This window comes from Ictalurus furcatus, chromosome 18 (genome assembly GCF_023375685.1).
Source record: "Ictalurus furcatus strain D&B chromosome 18, Billie_1.0, whole genome shotgun sequence".
Taxonomy (NCBI): domain Eukaryota; kingdom Metazoa; phylum Chordata; class Actinopteri; order Siluriformes; family Ictaluridae; genus Ictalurus; species Ictalurus furcatus.
Window position 1 is genome coordinate 535001 of NC_071272.1, and position 18527 is coordinate 553527.

Sequence of the window (18527 nt, forward strand, 5' to 3'; positions counted from 1 at the left end):
TGAGGCGATATTAACCTTAGACACATAACCATGCAATGCCGGTAACGTCAATCGTCTGGACAGACGCCCTTCGTTTAGCCCAAGTCCAAGCCTGTGTACTACACACTACATCAGAATAGCTTAGAATAGTAGCATACAATTTTCACATACTATTTAGCACACTATTATAGTGTGTTTTGGATGTAGACTTAATGCTGTTGGATAGATTAGATAGTGACTGTGTATATGAGTAAAGTAAAGAGAGAGCGAGAGAGAAACACTGAGCTGCAGATCCGAGGTAGAGACGCTGAGTATTTATAGAATGTTAAACAATTCTAGTGAATTAACCCTTTTGGACCACAATATTTGCCACAGTGAAGAACTCTGGGTTAAGTGAATTATCACTTCTACCTCTAATCAACAATCATATGACTCATTCATGCTCCACAGATGTCAGGTTAGGGTTACACACTAATTATCTGTCATGGTCTACGGACCCCCTGAAGTAGCCTTGGCCACTCCACCACTGCTATGAACCTCTGGTGTAGTCATCATCTGTTGGGGCCATGACCCTGACCCTGAACATCTGATTTTTGACCCTTATTCCTGTGACTCCTCCTGTGGACCTCTACTTTCGACACCAAGAGGAATTCCATGTTTTCCCTTGTCTTTCACTACCCCACCCCATTCTGGTCTTCTTTAAAACACTTTTTATTCTTTTTTTTTTTTAATCTCCTACAATATTGTTCTAATTGTACTTATTAAGAAGACTGTCCTTAGCCTTCAGTAGTTTATAAAAATGTAGAAGAAATGTTGTTTTGTTTTCATATTTTGTCACTATTGCATTACAGGCATGCCGTGTACAGTGTGTAACAACCATCTGTATGAATTTCTGATGATAAATTCTGTCTCCTTGGTCTACAATTATCTGCTAGTTGTACAGCTGGATTACTTTGAAATAGTCCGCCAATTTACCATTTGAGAAATCATTCACGTCACAGCAACCACAACAAAACATTACACTCTTTTCTGTCCTGTCTGTATTGTGTCAAACATCTTGTCAATCTCATCAGTCTTCACTCATTTCAACTGGAATCCCTTAGGTGTTGACTGGAAATAGATGTATTTCAATTATATCTGACTGGGGGATGGAATGCTGTCTCACTGGAAGGGGCTTTAAATCTTAAATACAGGCCAACTACCAGGAAACTTCACCTGGCTGGGGTACATGATTTTCTCTTTGAATAATTAAACTAATTATTAAACTAATATGTCCATAGGTGCTATTAAAAAGAGAAAATAATCTCTGACTTCAGACTAACAGCTAACAACCAAACCCTGCAATGCATAACTCTTTGGTGCTGTTCTGATACATTTAGATAGTGACTCGTGTCAAATAACAGTTTTAAATTTCAGTGCAGATTTTTAAATATGAATGTTAACGTTAAATATAAATGTAAATCTAAATGTTAAATGCAGATCTTAACCGTTTTGTTCATATGCTAATCTCCCATGCCCTCTCGGAGTGTGCGTCGCTGGGAAAACACAGAGCGGGTAAAGTTGACAGTTTTATGCCATGTTTCACTAGTTTTGGAAACTGGTGGCATTTGGGGGCTAATTTTAAAAAACAGTGCCACAAAGATCTTGTTTTAAAGCAAATAATGAGAATTAAATCAAATAAATTTACGCAAACATACGGTATGGCACATGGAAAATTAGTGTCCAGTATGAAATAACACATCTTGTACAAAAACACAGAAATAGGTCAGCGTAAAAGTAGGTAGCGCCCGTAGCATTAACTAGTCAGGTAACCAGCTTAGCTAATGCTAATGCTACTTCCCTACATCTGTAATTTCATCGTGAGGATTTTAGGAGTTACCAGTTACCAGTGGTGAGGGTATTACAGTTCCAAGCAAGTGTCCTGAATGGTTCTGTACACTGTAGATAGGCCTACACTTTCTGCATTTAAATTTTCCTTTGCACATGCTATCGCACATGAGTTCTCAACCCTGGTCCTGAAGAACCCCCTGTACTGCACATTGTAGTGTTTTCCCCGCTCTAACACACCCACTTCAAGGACTGTTAATTAGCTGATTAGCTGAATCAGGCATGTTGAGAGCAGGGAAAATGCTCAAATATACAGGCCAGGAGGCGGTCCAGGATCAGGGTCGGGAAGTTGTTCCATAGCTTATGTTTGTAGAAACTAATTTGATTTCATTCCGATTATTTGCTTTAAAACAAGGATCTTGGTGGCCATGGACGGGTTTTAAATAAGCCCAGAAATGCCACCAGTGACCTTGCGTTTCACATCCTCAACTTTTTTACAAACCTAGCACAATATGGAATAAAACTGTCCACCCTACCAGCTCTGTGTTTTCCCAGTGATGCACACTCTGAGAGGGAAATTAGCACGAACAAAACACTGAAGTTTACATCTAACATTTATATTTAACATTTAGTTTTATATTTAAAGTTGCAGTACCAAATATTTTCCTGTTAAAAATGACCAAAAATCAATTACTGAGCAAGTACATAAAAATCAGTGCTCAAAACGGTCTCTTTTCCTTACCCAGATGGTACGCTTAAAATAATGATTTATAATTTGAGCTGTCAGGTCGGATTCCACAGGAAATGTCAGTCTGACGTCATTCGTCTTTGCGCTGTTGCCTCACATCCGTAAAAAGCTGATGGCTTTTTTTTCTTCTGTTGAACAGGTAAGACATATCAGTGGCTCAAGAAGTAGCCAGCTAACATTAGTGCACTTGCTCACTTGATTCAGCGAGGTATCCAGTTGCCTAGGTTTTTTTGTTCGTTTGTTTTGCTATGGTCGGTGTGGTACTCTTTCCTCATTTTTAAATCGCTTTGGATAAAAGCATCTGCTAAATGAATAAATGTAATATGCACTTATATTTCACTAGCTACGAGAGAGAGCAGTTCACCTCTACTGCAAGAAAACCACCTCCGTTGTCAAGAACTGAAGCTAATATACAATCCATACGAATACCTCGAACCGTCAGATCCGAGCAGTGCCGAAGCAGTTTTATGTTCCAAACAGAGATGATGATAGAGAGGCAAAAGTTCAGTACTTCAGCTCCAATATTTGTTTATACTGTAGCTAACATGTATACTCACCATTTACTTTTAGCATTTGTATTTAACATTTAGATTTATATTTAAAAATTTACACAAAACATTTAAAGCTGTTATTTGACATGAGTCCCTATCTAAATGTAACAGAATAGCCTCTGTCCAAAAAGTTGTCGAAGAGTATTCAACTTTTTACATGTGGAGCGCCACATGTTGATAGTTTAGATTGTATACCGGTAGATTAAATAACGCTGGATGTCATACATTTCAATTTTTCAGCCAAAACAGGTAGGAATATGTTGGAGAACCATTGTGGACACTTAGTTAGACTGCGGATGGAAAGGTCCATGTCCAAAGCTAAGACAGAAAGGGTTAAGAGTTAAGAAATGAGAATGTATGTGCTATGAACAAACTCCTGAGGAATCACACATGGAAAGAACTCCACCTCCCTTTTGCTTTTCCCCTCATTCTCTCCACTTCTTTGTCCCTCCTTCTATTCCCCAGGACAGATTGGAGAGACTCAGAAAGGTTAAAGAAGGGAAGACCATTTCACACACCATGTTCTTACTCACTATAAGTTGGAAATCTATATTTTTTAGAGTACAAAGATTATGTAGAGACAGGACACTTCTGATAGCTGGGAATACACAATCTGAAGCTGTACAAGGTCAAAGCAGTTGAGATTCAAATGGTCATGAGGTTTAAAGCTTTCTGGCTTCGTTCCAAATGGCATCTGAGTGTGTAAATAATTTATTTCTCATCTTTCTGAGCACAGCAACAAGAAGCATTGTTCACAAGGCATTCCTGTTCAGTCTATAACACTTTAGCTGTGGAATTTGATTCACCCAGACCACTTTCTAAAAGCTTTCCATGCATCTGTTTCTTCTATGGGGTATATTATATTTCAGTTCATGCTGAGCTTCTAAAAACAACAGACAGAGGCTAAATGGACACATAGCCTATATATATATATATATATATATATATATATATATATATATATATATATATATATATAGACCCACAATGCATTTATTGTGATAAATAAATAAATAAATAAATAAATAACTACAATAGGAGTAGCATCAGCTATTGGCAGGTTCTACAGGTGAAGGAGATTCTCCAAAATCTCAGAACAGGGCTGTGCTGATTATTGTTTACGGCTCGGTTAAAACCAGACAATAAAATAAGGCATTTTAATAATTAGTGCCCCCCCCCCAGTCTTCAGCATCTCTGCATGAGAGAGGTGACACGCGGCCATTCCACCCAACATAACGGACACGCGCGAGTCCCAAACTCCGCCATTCTGGCGCTCGCGACTTAAAGACGGTTGCACGTTACAGATTCTTTAACGCACGTATTTAATATGTAATACAACAAAATAACACAATTTGGAAGAAGAAGGAGGAGGAGAAGAAGAAGAAGAAGAAGAAGAAGAAGAAGGAGGAGAAGAAGAAGATGAAGTAGAAGAAGAAGAAGGAGAAGAAGAAGAAGGAGAAGGAGGAGAAGGAGAAGAAGAAGGAGAAGAAGAAGAAGAAGGAGGAGGAGAAGGAGGAGGAGAAGGAGAAGAAGAAGGAGGAGGAGAAGGAGGAGGAGAAGGAGAAGAAGGAGAAGGAGAAGGAGGAGAAGGAGAAGATATCCCTCTCGTTTCTAAGTGCACATATTTTTCCAATTACGTCCGCGGTTCGTGGAAGGGGGAAAATGTTTCCTCTGCCAACAACCTTAAACCAGATCATGGAACCAGAACCGGAGTGTGGCCAGTGAAGAGTGCTCTGGCTCTGTGTTGATCTGGGTTATTCTAACAAAACCCCATCTTTCACATTAAGGAGAGAAGTTTGTTTTTTTTTGATGTGAAAGACGGATCAGCTTTGCCTTGTGACACAATATAAAATCCACAGTGGAAGTGTGGAGCACCTTCTGTAGGATCATGTTAATGACTAGCTCGGTGAAGATCTCATCTGGAGTGTGTGAGCCTGGCCAGGATGCTTACAGAACACAATCAAACCGTTTAAAACGAGATCTATTGTGTAGTCCTGTCAGAATCATGGAGCAACAGATGGCGCAGTGCATCATCTCCTAGCGCTCTGCCTGCAGGAATGGAGAAAAAGTTTCCACCCCTCCCCAAATCAGATCCTACGAGTTCTCATTGAAGGAGCGGGTTGTATTCAGGTTAAGCGCGCGAGGAAACGGCAAAAATATAAATAAATAAAAAAGCCGACTACTTTGGAATCAGCAGGCATCATTTAAAAGTCTACCCATATAATACCCCGTAGTGTCTTCCAGGGTGACCAGTCCCCACTTATTAAAGCCCCACCCCGGCTGCACGCGTCACTTACCTGGTCCAGCGCGCGACGACGTGGTTGCTGCGGCAAAAAGCACGAGCATCGCTAAAGCAAGCCGCGCGCCCTTTAGCCTCCGTTTCGCTTTCCACTTTATTTGGCTATCCATGGCCGTCTACAGACAGCGCGCGTGCGACGGAGACTAACTGGGACTGGACTCGCTTTGGGTGTTCTATACCGAGCGCGGCCCGGTACAGACAGAAAGGACTCGTACGTCCCAGAGGAGACGGAGAAGAGAAAGGAGATGATGAGATGGCGGGACCGAGTCTCTCATACAGCCATTCGGTTAAAGGGAAAATTCAGAAAGTCCTCGCGCGTGACGATCAGAGAGAAGGCGGCCGCGCGCTCGTTCTCTCTCTCTCTCTCTCTCTCTCTTTCACACTCTCTCCCTCTCTCTCCCTCGCTCTCCCTCTCTCTCTCTCTCTCGCCCGGCCGTCCTTTCCTTCCGAGCAGAAATGATGCGCTCCTGCGCGCGCGTCACTCAAAGTGCTCCGAGCCAAAGGCAGAGAGGAGGCATTCCCACATCCCGACAGACGAATCGGTTCCACCCCCGGAGAGGAATAAGGGGCGTCTCATTGGTTCACAGGGGTTGTTGCGGTGGGGGTGCATTCCCAAATTCTGTCAGACGAATGGGAACAACACGGAAAAATAATGGGCATCTCATTGGTCCACTAAGGATGTTGGGGGTTTAAGCTAATTATTCCATTTTTCAACTTTTCTTTCCAGAAAGTGTCTACGCTCAGTTGATGTGCAAATATCCTCATAAAATTAGTCAACATCAGTCTGTGATACTGCTGCTGAATTACTCTGTAACACATCAGTCTGTGATACTGCTGCTGAAACTGTTAAACATTTCTTTAAAAAAAAAAAGATTACCAAAAAAAGTCTGTATTGAAATAAAGGCTACTAATAGTGCCCATGAGTTTATTTTACAGCACAGCCAGGGATTGCAGAACATTTAGGTTTTGTTTTTAAAATGTGAAAAGGTGTGAATGTATGGGTGAATACAGTGGTGCTTGAAAGTTTGTGCACCCTTTAGAATTTTCTATATATCTGCATAAATATGACCTAAAACATAATCAGATTTTCACACAAATTCCAAATATAAGGGGCAGCTGTGGATCAGGTGGTAGAGCGGGTCATCCGCTAATCGTAGGGTTGGCGGTTCGATTCCCGGCCCACATGACTCCACATGCCAAAGTGTCCTTGGGCAAGACACTGAACCCCAAGTTGCTCCCGATGGCAAGTTAGCACCTTGTATGGCAGCTCTGCTACCATTGGTGTGTGTGTGTGTGTGTGAATGGGTGAATGAGACACAGTGTAAAGCGGTTAAAACAAGGTTACAAAATCATCTCTAAAGAGTTTGGACTCCACCAGTCTACAAAGTCAGACAGATTGTGTACATATGGAGGAAATTAAAAGCCATTGTTCCCCTCTCCAGGAGCGGAGACCAACAAAGTTCACTCCAAGAGCAAGACGTGTAATAGTCTGTGAGGTCACAAAGGAACCCAGGGTAACTTCTAAGCAACTAAAGTCCTCTCTCACATTGGCTAATGTTCATGAGGCCACCATCAGGAGAACACTGAACAACAATGGTGTACATGGCAGGGCTACAAGGAGAAAGCCACCGCTCTCCAAAAAGAACATTGCTGCCTGTCTGTACTTAGCTAAATATCATGTGGACGAGCCAGAAGGCTATTGGAAAAATGTTTTGCGGATGGAGGAGACCAAAATAGAACTTTTTGGTTTAAATGAGAAGCGTTATATTTGGAGAAAGGAGAACACTGCATTCCAGCTTAAGAACTTTATGCCATCTGTAAAATATGGTGGTGGTAGTATCGTGGTCGGGGTCTGTTTTGCTGGATCTGGGCCAGGACAATTTGCTATCATTGATGGAACAACGAATTTTGAATTATACCAGCAAATTTTAAAGAACAATATCAGGACATCTCTCCATAAGTTGAATCTAAAGAGAAATTGGGGAATGCAGCAACGACCCTAATCACACAAGTCATTACACCAAAGAACGGTTAAAGAAGAGTAAAGGTAATGTTTTGGAACGGCCAAGTCAAAGTCCTGACCTTAATCCAATAGAAATGTTGTGGAGGAACCTGAAGCGAGCAGTTCATGTGAGGAAACCCACCAACATCCCAGAGTTGAAGCTGTTCTGTACTGAGGAACGGGATAAAACTCCTCCAAGTCGACGTGCAGATGATCAACAGTTACTGGAAATGTTTAGTTGCAGTTATTGCTGCACACGGGGGTCACACCAGTGGCAGCAAAAAAGTTATCCAACACCTATGACCAATGTAAAAAGTTTAGCATAAGGCTGCAACATAATGAAGGCATTTGACTACTTTCTGAATGCACTGCATGAATAAAGTAGTAAAAATTGGTATTAATGCTAATCCTGTCCCAAGACTAATCATAGACTTCATAACTTATAGGTTATTCGGAATGTTTTGATTTTTACAAGTTAGAATCACATCTGCCATTAAGCTAAAAAAAAAAAAAGATGAGTGAAAATTGCAGAGGAACGTGGAGATAGAAACCAACAGTAGTGGCTTGTGAGAGGGGAAGAGAGGAAATTGACGCAGGTAAGAAAATGGAAAATGTACAAAAGTACTTAGAGTGCCTTCAAGCCATTTAGAGACAGATAATAATAATGTATGATTTAAGAAAGGAAAAAAGCAATTTTATTGACAATTAAAATGGCACTACTTTTTTCATGTCTAATTGCAAAAGTACACATTAACACACCCACAGAGGCACACCTGGGCAGAGACCTAGCAATTCAGTGATCAGACATTCTATTATGACTTCCTCTCTGTCTTTTTCTCATTCCTGTGCTTCACTTTGCATCCCTTGTTCTGTTTGACTTTAAAGATGCTGGAACCTCATATGACTACACACAGCACACACACCCACATCTGTCATTCCTCTGATCCTCCACCACCATAAATGAGGGAGTGATGAAGAGCTTTTACACTGCTGCCTGAGCATGTATGGACACACACACACCCAGAGCTCACACTGATGCACACACGCCCGCACACACACAAACGCGCACACACACACACACACACACACACACACACCCAGAGCTCACACTGATGCACACACGCCCGCACACACACAAACACACACACACCCACACACACACACAGAGCTCACACTGATGCACACACACCTGCACACACACAAACACAAACACACAGCTGTATGTTTGACAGTCAGGCAAGCGGCCAGGCGGGTAAAGCCAAATCCAGTCTTTGTATATTGTCAAACAAACAAACAAAAAACAAACTCACTCACACTCACTCACTCACTCGATTATATTTTATGCATTTCTCTCTTTTACACCAACACAATGGGTCTGTTTTTATATGGTAATGAGGCACAAATTGTTTTGAATTGTTGAATTGTTTGTCAGGCACATCTGATGTATGGACAGCTTGCAAAAAAGCTGTTTCTCCTGCTGTTCTGAAACATGATGAATGTTCCAGGCTTTGGGAGGTTGTCAGAAGTACTTCTGATGAAGTGGAGCTTAAGTATTGGCCAAACCCGAGCAATGCCAGTGCACAAACAGATTCGTAGCACAGATAGTATTCTTACTGTAAGCAGGACTAGACAACAGCATTAGCAGAAAAATTCAGCACCATCACTGCTTCTTTGATCAAATAAAGATATCATTACTGGACTAAAGGCTAACAGCATCAGTAGACTGACAAATACACTGTACTGTCAGCATTTATTAACACAGAGATTGACTAAGCTCCTATTGGAGTGTGCAGTTCTATCATTATCACCCAGGTTGATAGTCAGTTAATAAATAGTTATACGCTGACTTCTATTGAGATAGATTTGACATATTTCACAAAATAATCTTCAATGCATATAAAGAAACACAGAGGATCCTTTCCTCCTAAAATTCTTAGGTTAAGAAATGAAACATAGCCTTTATCCCTTAATGACTGCCTTTCCAGCAAGCAGAGCCACAAGTATGGAATTCACTTTCCCATGTAGGAATAGGGAGAGGAGTTCAAGCTAGACTTTCTCGCTAGTGAAACAACAACACACTTATTGCGTTCTTCCTTCAGCAATTAAGTAAAGAAATCATATTGAAAATATTCGAAATTTGCAATAATTCATGGGACTGAAAATTGAAAGCAAACCTGACTCCCTTGAAGCAGGACCTCTGGTGAGGTGTATATTTTAGCAATAATGCATATTGGCCAGGTGAATCTCTTCACACTCAAGTAAGTAAAGGCAAGTTATAAAAATGGAAAAATGGAGAGATAAATGAACATTAAACATGCACCAGACCCTGGGATCTCAAATTCCCTGATATGTGTGGTCGGTTGATAAAAAAAAATTCTAGCTGTAAAACTATGTCTAAGTTCTCCCCCTCACGCGTTTATCTGTCTTTCCCGCTATGTGGAGTTCTGCTGTTTGTCCCTCCTGCAGAATTCACACCTCTAATTTCTACATCATCATCAACCCCTTTTCTGTCAAGGCATCCTCCAGAAGCTGCAGCTGATGATGCAGTCCCTTCAGCTGTTCTTCTCCCCTGCTTCTGTTTAGACAGACTGGTGAAGACCACTCGGGAAATTTTACTGAAGAATGAATCCTTTAAGGCATGTTAGTGTAATGTGAGGTTGAGCTTGTGTTGTTTGATAAGGTGTCATATTCTACCGTCCTAGAACCGTATCGCTGGTTTTAACAGACAAAGTAAACCTAAGGCTTTTCTAGCGGTTGTAAAGCGAGGAATCTCTGTTGAGCCATTTCGTTTTATATCACATATATCACAGAAGGGTGTCAACAATATCTCGTGAAGGCGTAACCGAAAGGAACATTTTTGGGTGTGTTTAAAAATGATTAAACTCATTTACAGAAATTTTCCTTAAATGTCCTGTTCATGTGAAATCAAAGGCAACTTCGCATTTGTTTATCAGACACCAAATGTGTTTGAAATTTACCATGTGATTGCAGCAAACAGGAAACATTTCTCACTATTTACAGATTACAACAGATTTCAACAGATTACAGACCTAACATGCTAACTGAAACATGCGAAAAACTTCTCGCAGACCCACATGTGGTTCTACAATTAAACGTTTCACTTTCCAGGCAAACACAGAGATATGGGGCCAGTAATTTAAGACTACGTCTATGGCAACACAAACAAAAAAGCAAAAATCTGTGCTTTACTCCACCCAAGTGTTTGTAGTGGCCACAGCAATTATCTCAGACTCCTTTTACAGTGCAAGAGTTGATCTAAGACCAGGCTTAACTAAAACCGTGTCACTGCAAAAATAAAGAAGCCTGGGAATGTAAGTCTGAAGAAGTACAGCAAAACACATCTGTATTTAAAGGAAATGTGGATTTACACATAATTGGTGAGATTGTGAGCACTGGAGTGTTGCAAAAACACGAGGTATGCAGACAGTCAGTGAAAAGAGAGAGCATAAAAGCGACACATTGAAAATTCCAGTTGCAATTCACTTTGTGTTCTCTGATAAATTGCTCCGAATTTCAAGAACCGTGTGTGAAATCTCACAGAAATGAAAACAGTATGTAAAGGCCTATCAACAGCCAAGAAATGGGAAGCGATGCATATTTAGCAATTTACATTCCAAATATTAGAGCATGCAAGAGGCAGTTTCATCGAAGGGTAATCACGGGTAATCACGGGGATCGTACAGCTGCACACACTACAGGAGCCAAGATTAAAGACTTCAGATTGAATATAACCAATGTGATTTTCATGGGAGAAGACCAGATTATAGCCCCACATGGTGCAGCCTAAAGATCATTAAGATTAGTGACATGGTACCACTTAAAAACCATGACGATGGCTTTGGACCACAGTTCATACGAACTGTTATGCTATGATGGTTTAGGACTACAACTACGACGATAGTCAGGACTGCACTGACACTTTCACCAGTGTGTGTGGGAAGTCTAGTCCTCTTCAGCCATGTTTGTAGTTGATGATGCATTCTGGGAAATGTCGTCACTGATTTGCCGTGATATGACCTTAGGGAGTTTTTCCTTGTCACCATCGCCTCTGGCGTGCTCGTTAGGGATAAACTCATACATTTAAAATTTATATCCTGAATTTATTTATATTTTTGTAAAGCTGCTTTGAATTGAATTGAACTGTGCAGAGTGTCTTAAAAAGACACTCTCAACTTTTTAATATTTTTAATGTTTAACCCAGTTATTATTTCTAAGCCTACACAAATAAAAACGCATAACAATATATATAGTAGTGCTGGAAAGATTGTAAACCCTTTAGAATGTTCTATATTTCTACATAAAAATGACCTAAAACACCATCAGGAAAATGATCAAATATTACATATATGTGAGTGGCAAAAGAGAACTACCTTTTTTTGTTTCAAAAATCCAATATCTCAGAATATTAGAATAAATCATTTATATTAGAGAAATGTCAACCTGAGAAGACTCTAATTACATAATTAACTCAAAACACCTGCGAAGGTTTCCTGAGTCTTTAATCTCTCGGTCTGGTTCAGTACACACACACAATCACGGGGAAGATGAAAGGAAACGTTGCATTTCATTTGGAAATCAAGGTTCCAGAGTCTGGAGGAAGAGTGGAGAGGAACAGAATCCGAGCTGCTTGAAGTCCAGTGTGAAGTTTCCACAGTCGGTGATGATTTGAGGAGCCATGTCATCTCCTGGTGTTGGTCCAGTGTGTTTTCTCAAGTCGAGAGTCCATGCAGCGTCTACCAGGAGATTTTGGAGCACTTCATGCTTCCATCTGCTGACGAGCTTTATGGAGATGCTGATTTCCTTCTCCAGCAGGACTCGGCACCTGCCCACAGTGCCAAAACTTCTAGTAACTGCTTTACTGACCGTGGTGTTACCGTGCTTGATTGTCCAGCCGACTCGCCTGACCCGAACCCCATAGAGAATCTACGAGAGACACCAGACCCGACAAAACAGACGAGCTGAAGACCGCTATCAAAGCAACCTGGACTTCCAGAACACCTCAGCAGTGCCACAGGCTGATCGCCTCCATGCCACGCCGCACTGATGCAGTCATTTTGATGCAAAAGCAGCCCTGACCAAGTACTGAGTGCATAAATGAACGTACTTTTCAGAAGGTCGACATTTCTGTATTATAAATTCTTTATTCTAATATTTTGAGAAACTGGATTTTTGATTTCCGTGAGCTGTAAGCCGTAATCATCGAGATTAACGTTGTGTAATGAATCTAGAATATATGAAAGTTCCACTTTTTTAATTAAATTACGGGAAAAAATGAACTTTTCCACGATCTTCTGAGATGCACCTATAAATCTTGTCTCAAGATTCTAGAAAAAAAAAACCTCTGAATGGAATAGTGCTGACTCAATGTTTCAGTCGACTTCCTGTTTAATTTTGGGCACATCAGAAGGCAACTGCACTCCTTCTCAACGCACACACACACACACACACACACACACACACATGGGATTCTTGCACCACAGGAGGGCAGACAGAGGAATTCTGCTCATGCTCATTGGTGAGATGAGCATGTGTACTTTAACCCACACTCTCTTTCTTGCACAGCCATCAACCCTCACCTCCACCCTCCACCCCTCCACCGCATTCTCTACATGGGGAGTGATCAATCTTGACTAATCCAAATAATGACTGAGAAGTATTTTTTCCAGCCAGCAGAAATAAGAGAGAAAGAGAATATAGAATCAATAAGTCAGTTTTCAGCGGCCTTCACAAAGGGGGAAACTTAAAGTGTGACTTGTAAGAATGATGTGTATGGATCATGTATGAGAAATATTATAACAAAAACTTTCACAAAGAGGCTTTCAGACCCAACTGTAAAACACTGCCCTGACTGCGTGAATATAAAGCGCTAACACTGTTCCCTCTCCTCTCTCGGTCTCCCTTTCCATCCCCTTCTCTTTCACCCTCATTTTGTAGGTAGGTTCACTGCCAGGCAGTCTTTGTGTGTTATGCATGGTTAATGTCTTATTACTGTTTGGCAGCCAGTGTTCGGAAAATTTGAACACAGCTGCCTCGAGCTAATGCAGTGATGACACACAGTCTCTCTAAACACACTCTCGCACACTCTCCATGTAACAAACACTCAAATATACACACCCTGGCTAAATTAGGTAGTTCTTGAAGTGAAGGGCAAGTTGGAAAAGTGGAATAAAAGACTAAAAATTAAAGAAAGAAGCAAGAAGGAAAGAAAGTAAGAAACATCCCAAAGAGAAAAGAGGGAAAGACAGAACAAATTGGAAAAGCAAGAAGAAGGGGGTGAAGGGGGACGAGACCATATGGAATTTGTATTAATGCAGACTGAATGTGCAATCACACACACACACACACACACACACACACACACACACACACACACACACACACACATCTAACGCCATCCTTAAAGCTCTTTTTTTCTTGTGGGGACTAGCCAAATGGGGACATACGGTTCCCACCAAGATATAAAACATGAAAACACACACATAGACACAAACACATAGACACACACACACACACACACACACATCTAACCCTATCCTTAAGGCTCTTTTTTTCTTGTGGGGACTTGCCAAATGGGGACATACAGTTCCTACCAAGATATAAAACATGAAAACACACACATACGCACAAACGCATAGACACACACACACACACAGACACACACACACATTCACACACGCACACACCAGAGTGCAGTCCCTACTGATGACTTTTAATTAAGATAAATTTATACATTTAAAATCTATATCCTGAATTTATATATTTCTTTAAAGCTGCTTTGGTATAAGGTCCATTGTTAAAAGCGCAATAGAAATAATACTGAATTGAATTGAACGTTTCCTTAAATTATAAACCATTTGAAGAGTGTATGATGTGTTGCCACCATGTGTGGTCAAACCAACAACATTAATTTAAAGCCACCTATCCATATCCTTCAACTTCAGAATTATTATTAAGATTTTAGCTACCCCTTACTGGTACATAAAATACATGTAAACACATTGCCATCCTTGAAAACTTATTTTTCCCTCAATTGCTTCCAGTCTATGTTGCACTTTCCTTAAAATGGTCTTTGTAAGACAAGTGAGGACATACCCGTGATACCTAAAATACTCGATGCTTGTAAGCCTATCCGTGGGTCTAGGGTTGATCGATGTTTGGTTTAATGGAAAGGCTGTAGATGGTCATATGTGCTAAAATCAAAAAGCCATTGTCTTTGTTTTTTGTCAGCTGTTAGGGAGATGATGCTATCCATGCCGCGGGAAACAAATCTTCTCTGTGAGAAGTTAGATACCCAACTTGACCGTTCTGTGTATAGCCATACAGTTGTGGGTGAAGATGGAGTACAACTGGTACACAGCTGTGAGAGACCGTTGGTGATAATGGACTGGGAGGTGAACATGAGCCAACTTCTGTGGGAAGGTGAAGTCAATTAAGGTAAGGACTGGAATGAGGTTGGTGGCTCTGACCATTTAAATAAATCCAGCAAAACTCATTAGAATTCCTATTAAACTGTTTCTTCTGCAGAGCTGAAACCAACAAGAGCATCACTATATGTGTTCTTTTTCAGATGGCTTGAAGTCAGAACAAGGAAGACTGTGCTTCCCCTCAAAATCTTTTAAGGCACACTTCATCTCAGTCTCAGCCACTGAAACATATGACTGATTCTTTCTTCATTTTGGATACTGCAAAGTGTCCCTGAATTTTCTTTCATTTTAGTTTCATGTGACAACTAAACTATGTCTTTTTACAGAACAAAGTATAATAAAGAAAGTCAAATATTTGTGCTTTGTTAAGAAGCATGAACGCATGACAGAGGAATGGCAAATAATCTGATCACTGGAGACCAAGATAGAGGGGGACCAAAGAATATTTTGAATAGCAAGAAACCTCTTTCTTTCCTAGCAGTGGAACATATAAAGAATACTCTCCAGAATATATGCATGTGTGTCAAAGAGTATCATAACGCAAAGAATACACCAGTTCATCACAAGATCCAAACCACTGTCCCAAATCTCCAGAACAGAAAGATTGATTTGCAGTTTACTACAGAGAAAAAACCCCTCATCTATAGAGTCCTGGAAGTCTTATGGACATATAAGATGAAGAAGTTGTTCATGAACTAAACCATACCAAGTCATGTGTGAAACATGGTGGAGGTAGTGACATGGCTGCTGCACGTGTGGCTTTCAGTGGAACTGTTTTAATCGTCTTTATTGATGACATGAGCCATTGTGTGGAAGCATAAGAATTAAATGTACAGAGTTGAGAAGTGTTGAAATTTTAACTTCTCAGACACAACTATCACAAAAATTGGCACTATTAATAACTAGACATTTTTCAGTGCATCAAAGTGTTTGTATAAATGGCCCAATTCAGTCATCCAACCAACTGTATATTCTATTGCGCTACATATCACCTCTCAGATACACAGTACAAGTTCTGGCAGAACACCAGCAGGGAAGACACCCAGCCTCTGATGAGGTCTACAGGCCAGACTTCAGGTATTCATTAGTCAATGTAAAAAAAATCTATTTTATTTATGTTTATTTGGCCCATTCGTTTTATTACCTCAAGTAGAATGGGGATTGTATAAACATGTGGTGGTTTGTTTCAGGTTCATCCAATAGAGAGGCAAATACCTTTTAAAAGATATATTTTACATATTATATATATATATTCACTTTAATGACATATTTGCTGTTTTATTTCACATCAGTGTTGCTGGAGCTGCACTGGGTGAGTGAGAGAAAGAAATGTTAGTCATCAAGTGAGTAAAAGAACAGTGCGTATTGGACAGAGAGAGCTGTTGTTAAGCTCAAACAGGCAGGAGTCCATGCTGTCAGTGTGTTCTCTCTAACAGGATGGAAAAGGAGGAAAGAAAGAGTGAAAGGGCCTTCTGAACAGGATGATGTCAGTGCAGGGAAAGCCAGTTTGGAGCCGTCTCACCATAAGCAATTAAACCATGGCTTCTCTCTCTCTCTCTCTCTCTCTCTCTCTCTTTCTCTCTCTCTCTCTCTCTCTCTCTCTCTTTCTCTCTCTCTCTCTCTCTCTCTCTCTTTCTCTCTCTCTCTCTCTCTCTCTCTTTCTCTCTCTCTCTCTCTCTCTCTCTCTCTTTCTCTCTCTCTCTCTCTCTCTCTTTCTCTCTCTCTCTCTCTCTCTCTCTCTCTCTCTCTCTCTCTCTCTCTCTCTCTTTCTCTCTCTCTCTCTCTCTCTTTCTCTCTCTCTCTCTCTCTCTCTCTCTCTCTCTCTCTCTCTCTCTCTCTTTCTCTCTCTCTCTCTCAACCTGGACCCTGAACTTCGGATGTTTTTCTCAGTCTGTGTTCTGTGGGAAACTACTACTAACTGAATAACTGAATTCTGGAGTATGTTCTATGAATAAAATAAGGTCTGAATCTCTACAGAGTAATATGTCCTTAATGAATGATTTGAGTTTTGACAGTAGATCAGCTGTTGTGTTTAAATCAATATGGGCTGAAGATCCTGAGCCTCAGAAACAAACAGACAAAAAATATCTAGCAACTGTGCACAAAAAAAGTACATCCCTGTGGTGCAAATGCAGCTGCAAAATTGTATTATTGGCACCCTACCTCTACACAAAAAGCCTACATCTACTAACTTAATCAAACTGAAAGAATTTGTTTTCATCTACAGCATATTTATTGGCTAGACGCACGACAGCAAGATAGATTTTGTGAACCCTTTAGAAATTTCTGAATTTCAGCATAAACATGACTTAAAACATCATCAGATTTTTGCACAAGTCGTAAAAGTAGATAAAAGAACCCAATTTTTAAAATGAGACAAAAATATTGTACTTGGTCATTTATGTATTGAGGAAAATGATCCAGTATTACATATCTGTGAGGGGTGAAAGTATGTGCACCTCTGCTGTCAGTATGTGGTGTGAGCTCCTTGTGCAGTAATCACTGCAGATAAGCGTTTGGGGTAACTGTTGATCATCTGCACGTCGACTTGGAGGAGTTTTATCCCGTTCCTCAGTACAGAACAGCTTCAACTCCGGGATGTTGGTGGGTTTCCTCACATGAACTGCTCGCTTCAGGTTCCTCCACAACTACTGAAATAAGGTCAGGGTTTTTACTTGGCCTTTGGACAAAACATTAACTTTATTCTTCTTTAAGCGTTCTTTGGTAGAACGACTCGTGTGTTTAGGATCGTTGTCTTGCTGTATGACCCACTTTCTCTTCAGATTCAGTTCATGGACAGATGTCCTGACATTTTCCTTAAGATTTTAAAGAAAATGGTTAGCAGTGGTTTTCGTCCTTGCAACCCTTCTATTGATGTCATTTTTGCCCAGTGTCCTTCTGATAGTGGAGTCATGAACAGTGACCTTTACTGATGTAAGACAGGCCTGTAGGTCCTTTGATGTTCTCCTCGGGTCTTTTGTGACTTCCTGGATGAGTCGTCGCTGTGCTCTTGGAGGAAGTTTGGAAGGTCGGACACTTCTGGGAAGGTTCACTACTGTGCCGGGTTTTTCCATTTGGAGATAACGGCTCTCGCTGTGGTTCTTTGGCGTCCCAGAGCCTCTGAAATAGCTTTGTAACCCTTCCCATACTTCAATCACCTTCTTCATCATCATTTCCAGAGTTTCGTTTAATTTTGCACAGTGTGTTACTGAGTAAGACTTTTAACCAACTTCACGCTGTTGAAAAAGTTCTATTTAAGTGTGGATTTGATTGAACAGGGCTGGAAGTAATAGTACAGCTCAACCACATTATGAATGCCATTTCCAAGATCTGGGGACTTAGTAACTACAGCCCAGTTGGTATAGGATAACTTTTTTGTTTCAATAAATATTATAATTTTGAAACTGTATTTTGTGTTTACTTATCTTTTGTTTTCTTTTCTGAAACAATTTAGCATGAGGAATACACAAAATATATATACACACATATGTATATACAGTCCTGATTTCTTACACACACACACACACACACACACACACACACACACACACACACACTGCTCGGTATTTCTCAGATATCTCTCTCTCTCTCTCTCTCTCTCTCTCTCTCTCTCACCCTCTCTCTCTCCCTCTCTCTCTCTCTCACATGTTACAGGAAACCCTGGAAGCACAGAAGG

General features: G+C 40.6%; 1 protein-coding gene across 2 annotated transcripts in view; it reads right to left on the bottom strand.

Annotated features, from left to right (window-relative positions):
* Window positions 1-5527, bottom strand: part of col5a1 (procollagen, type V, alpha 1) — a 90185-nt gene extending 84658 nt beyond the window's left edge. For both annotated transcript variants that reach the window (XM_053649679.1, XM_053649678.1), the window contains exon 1: window positions 5403-5527. In XM_053649679.1, coding sequence (XP_053505654.1) covers window positions 5403-5514 — 112 coding nt within the window. In that variant the 5' untranslated portion in view covers window positions 5515-5527. The remainder of the gene's footprint in view (window positions 1-5402) is intronic.
* Between the last annotated feature and the right edge of the window lie 13000 nt (window positions 5528-18527).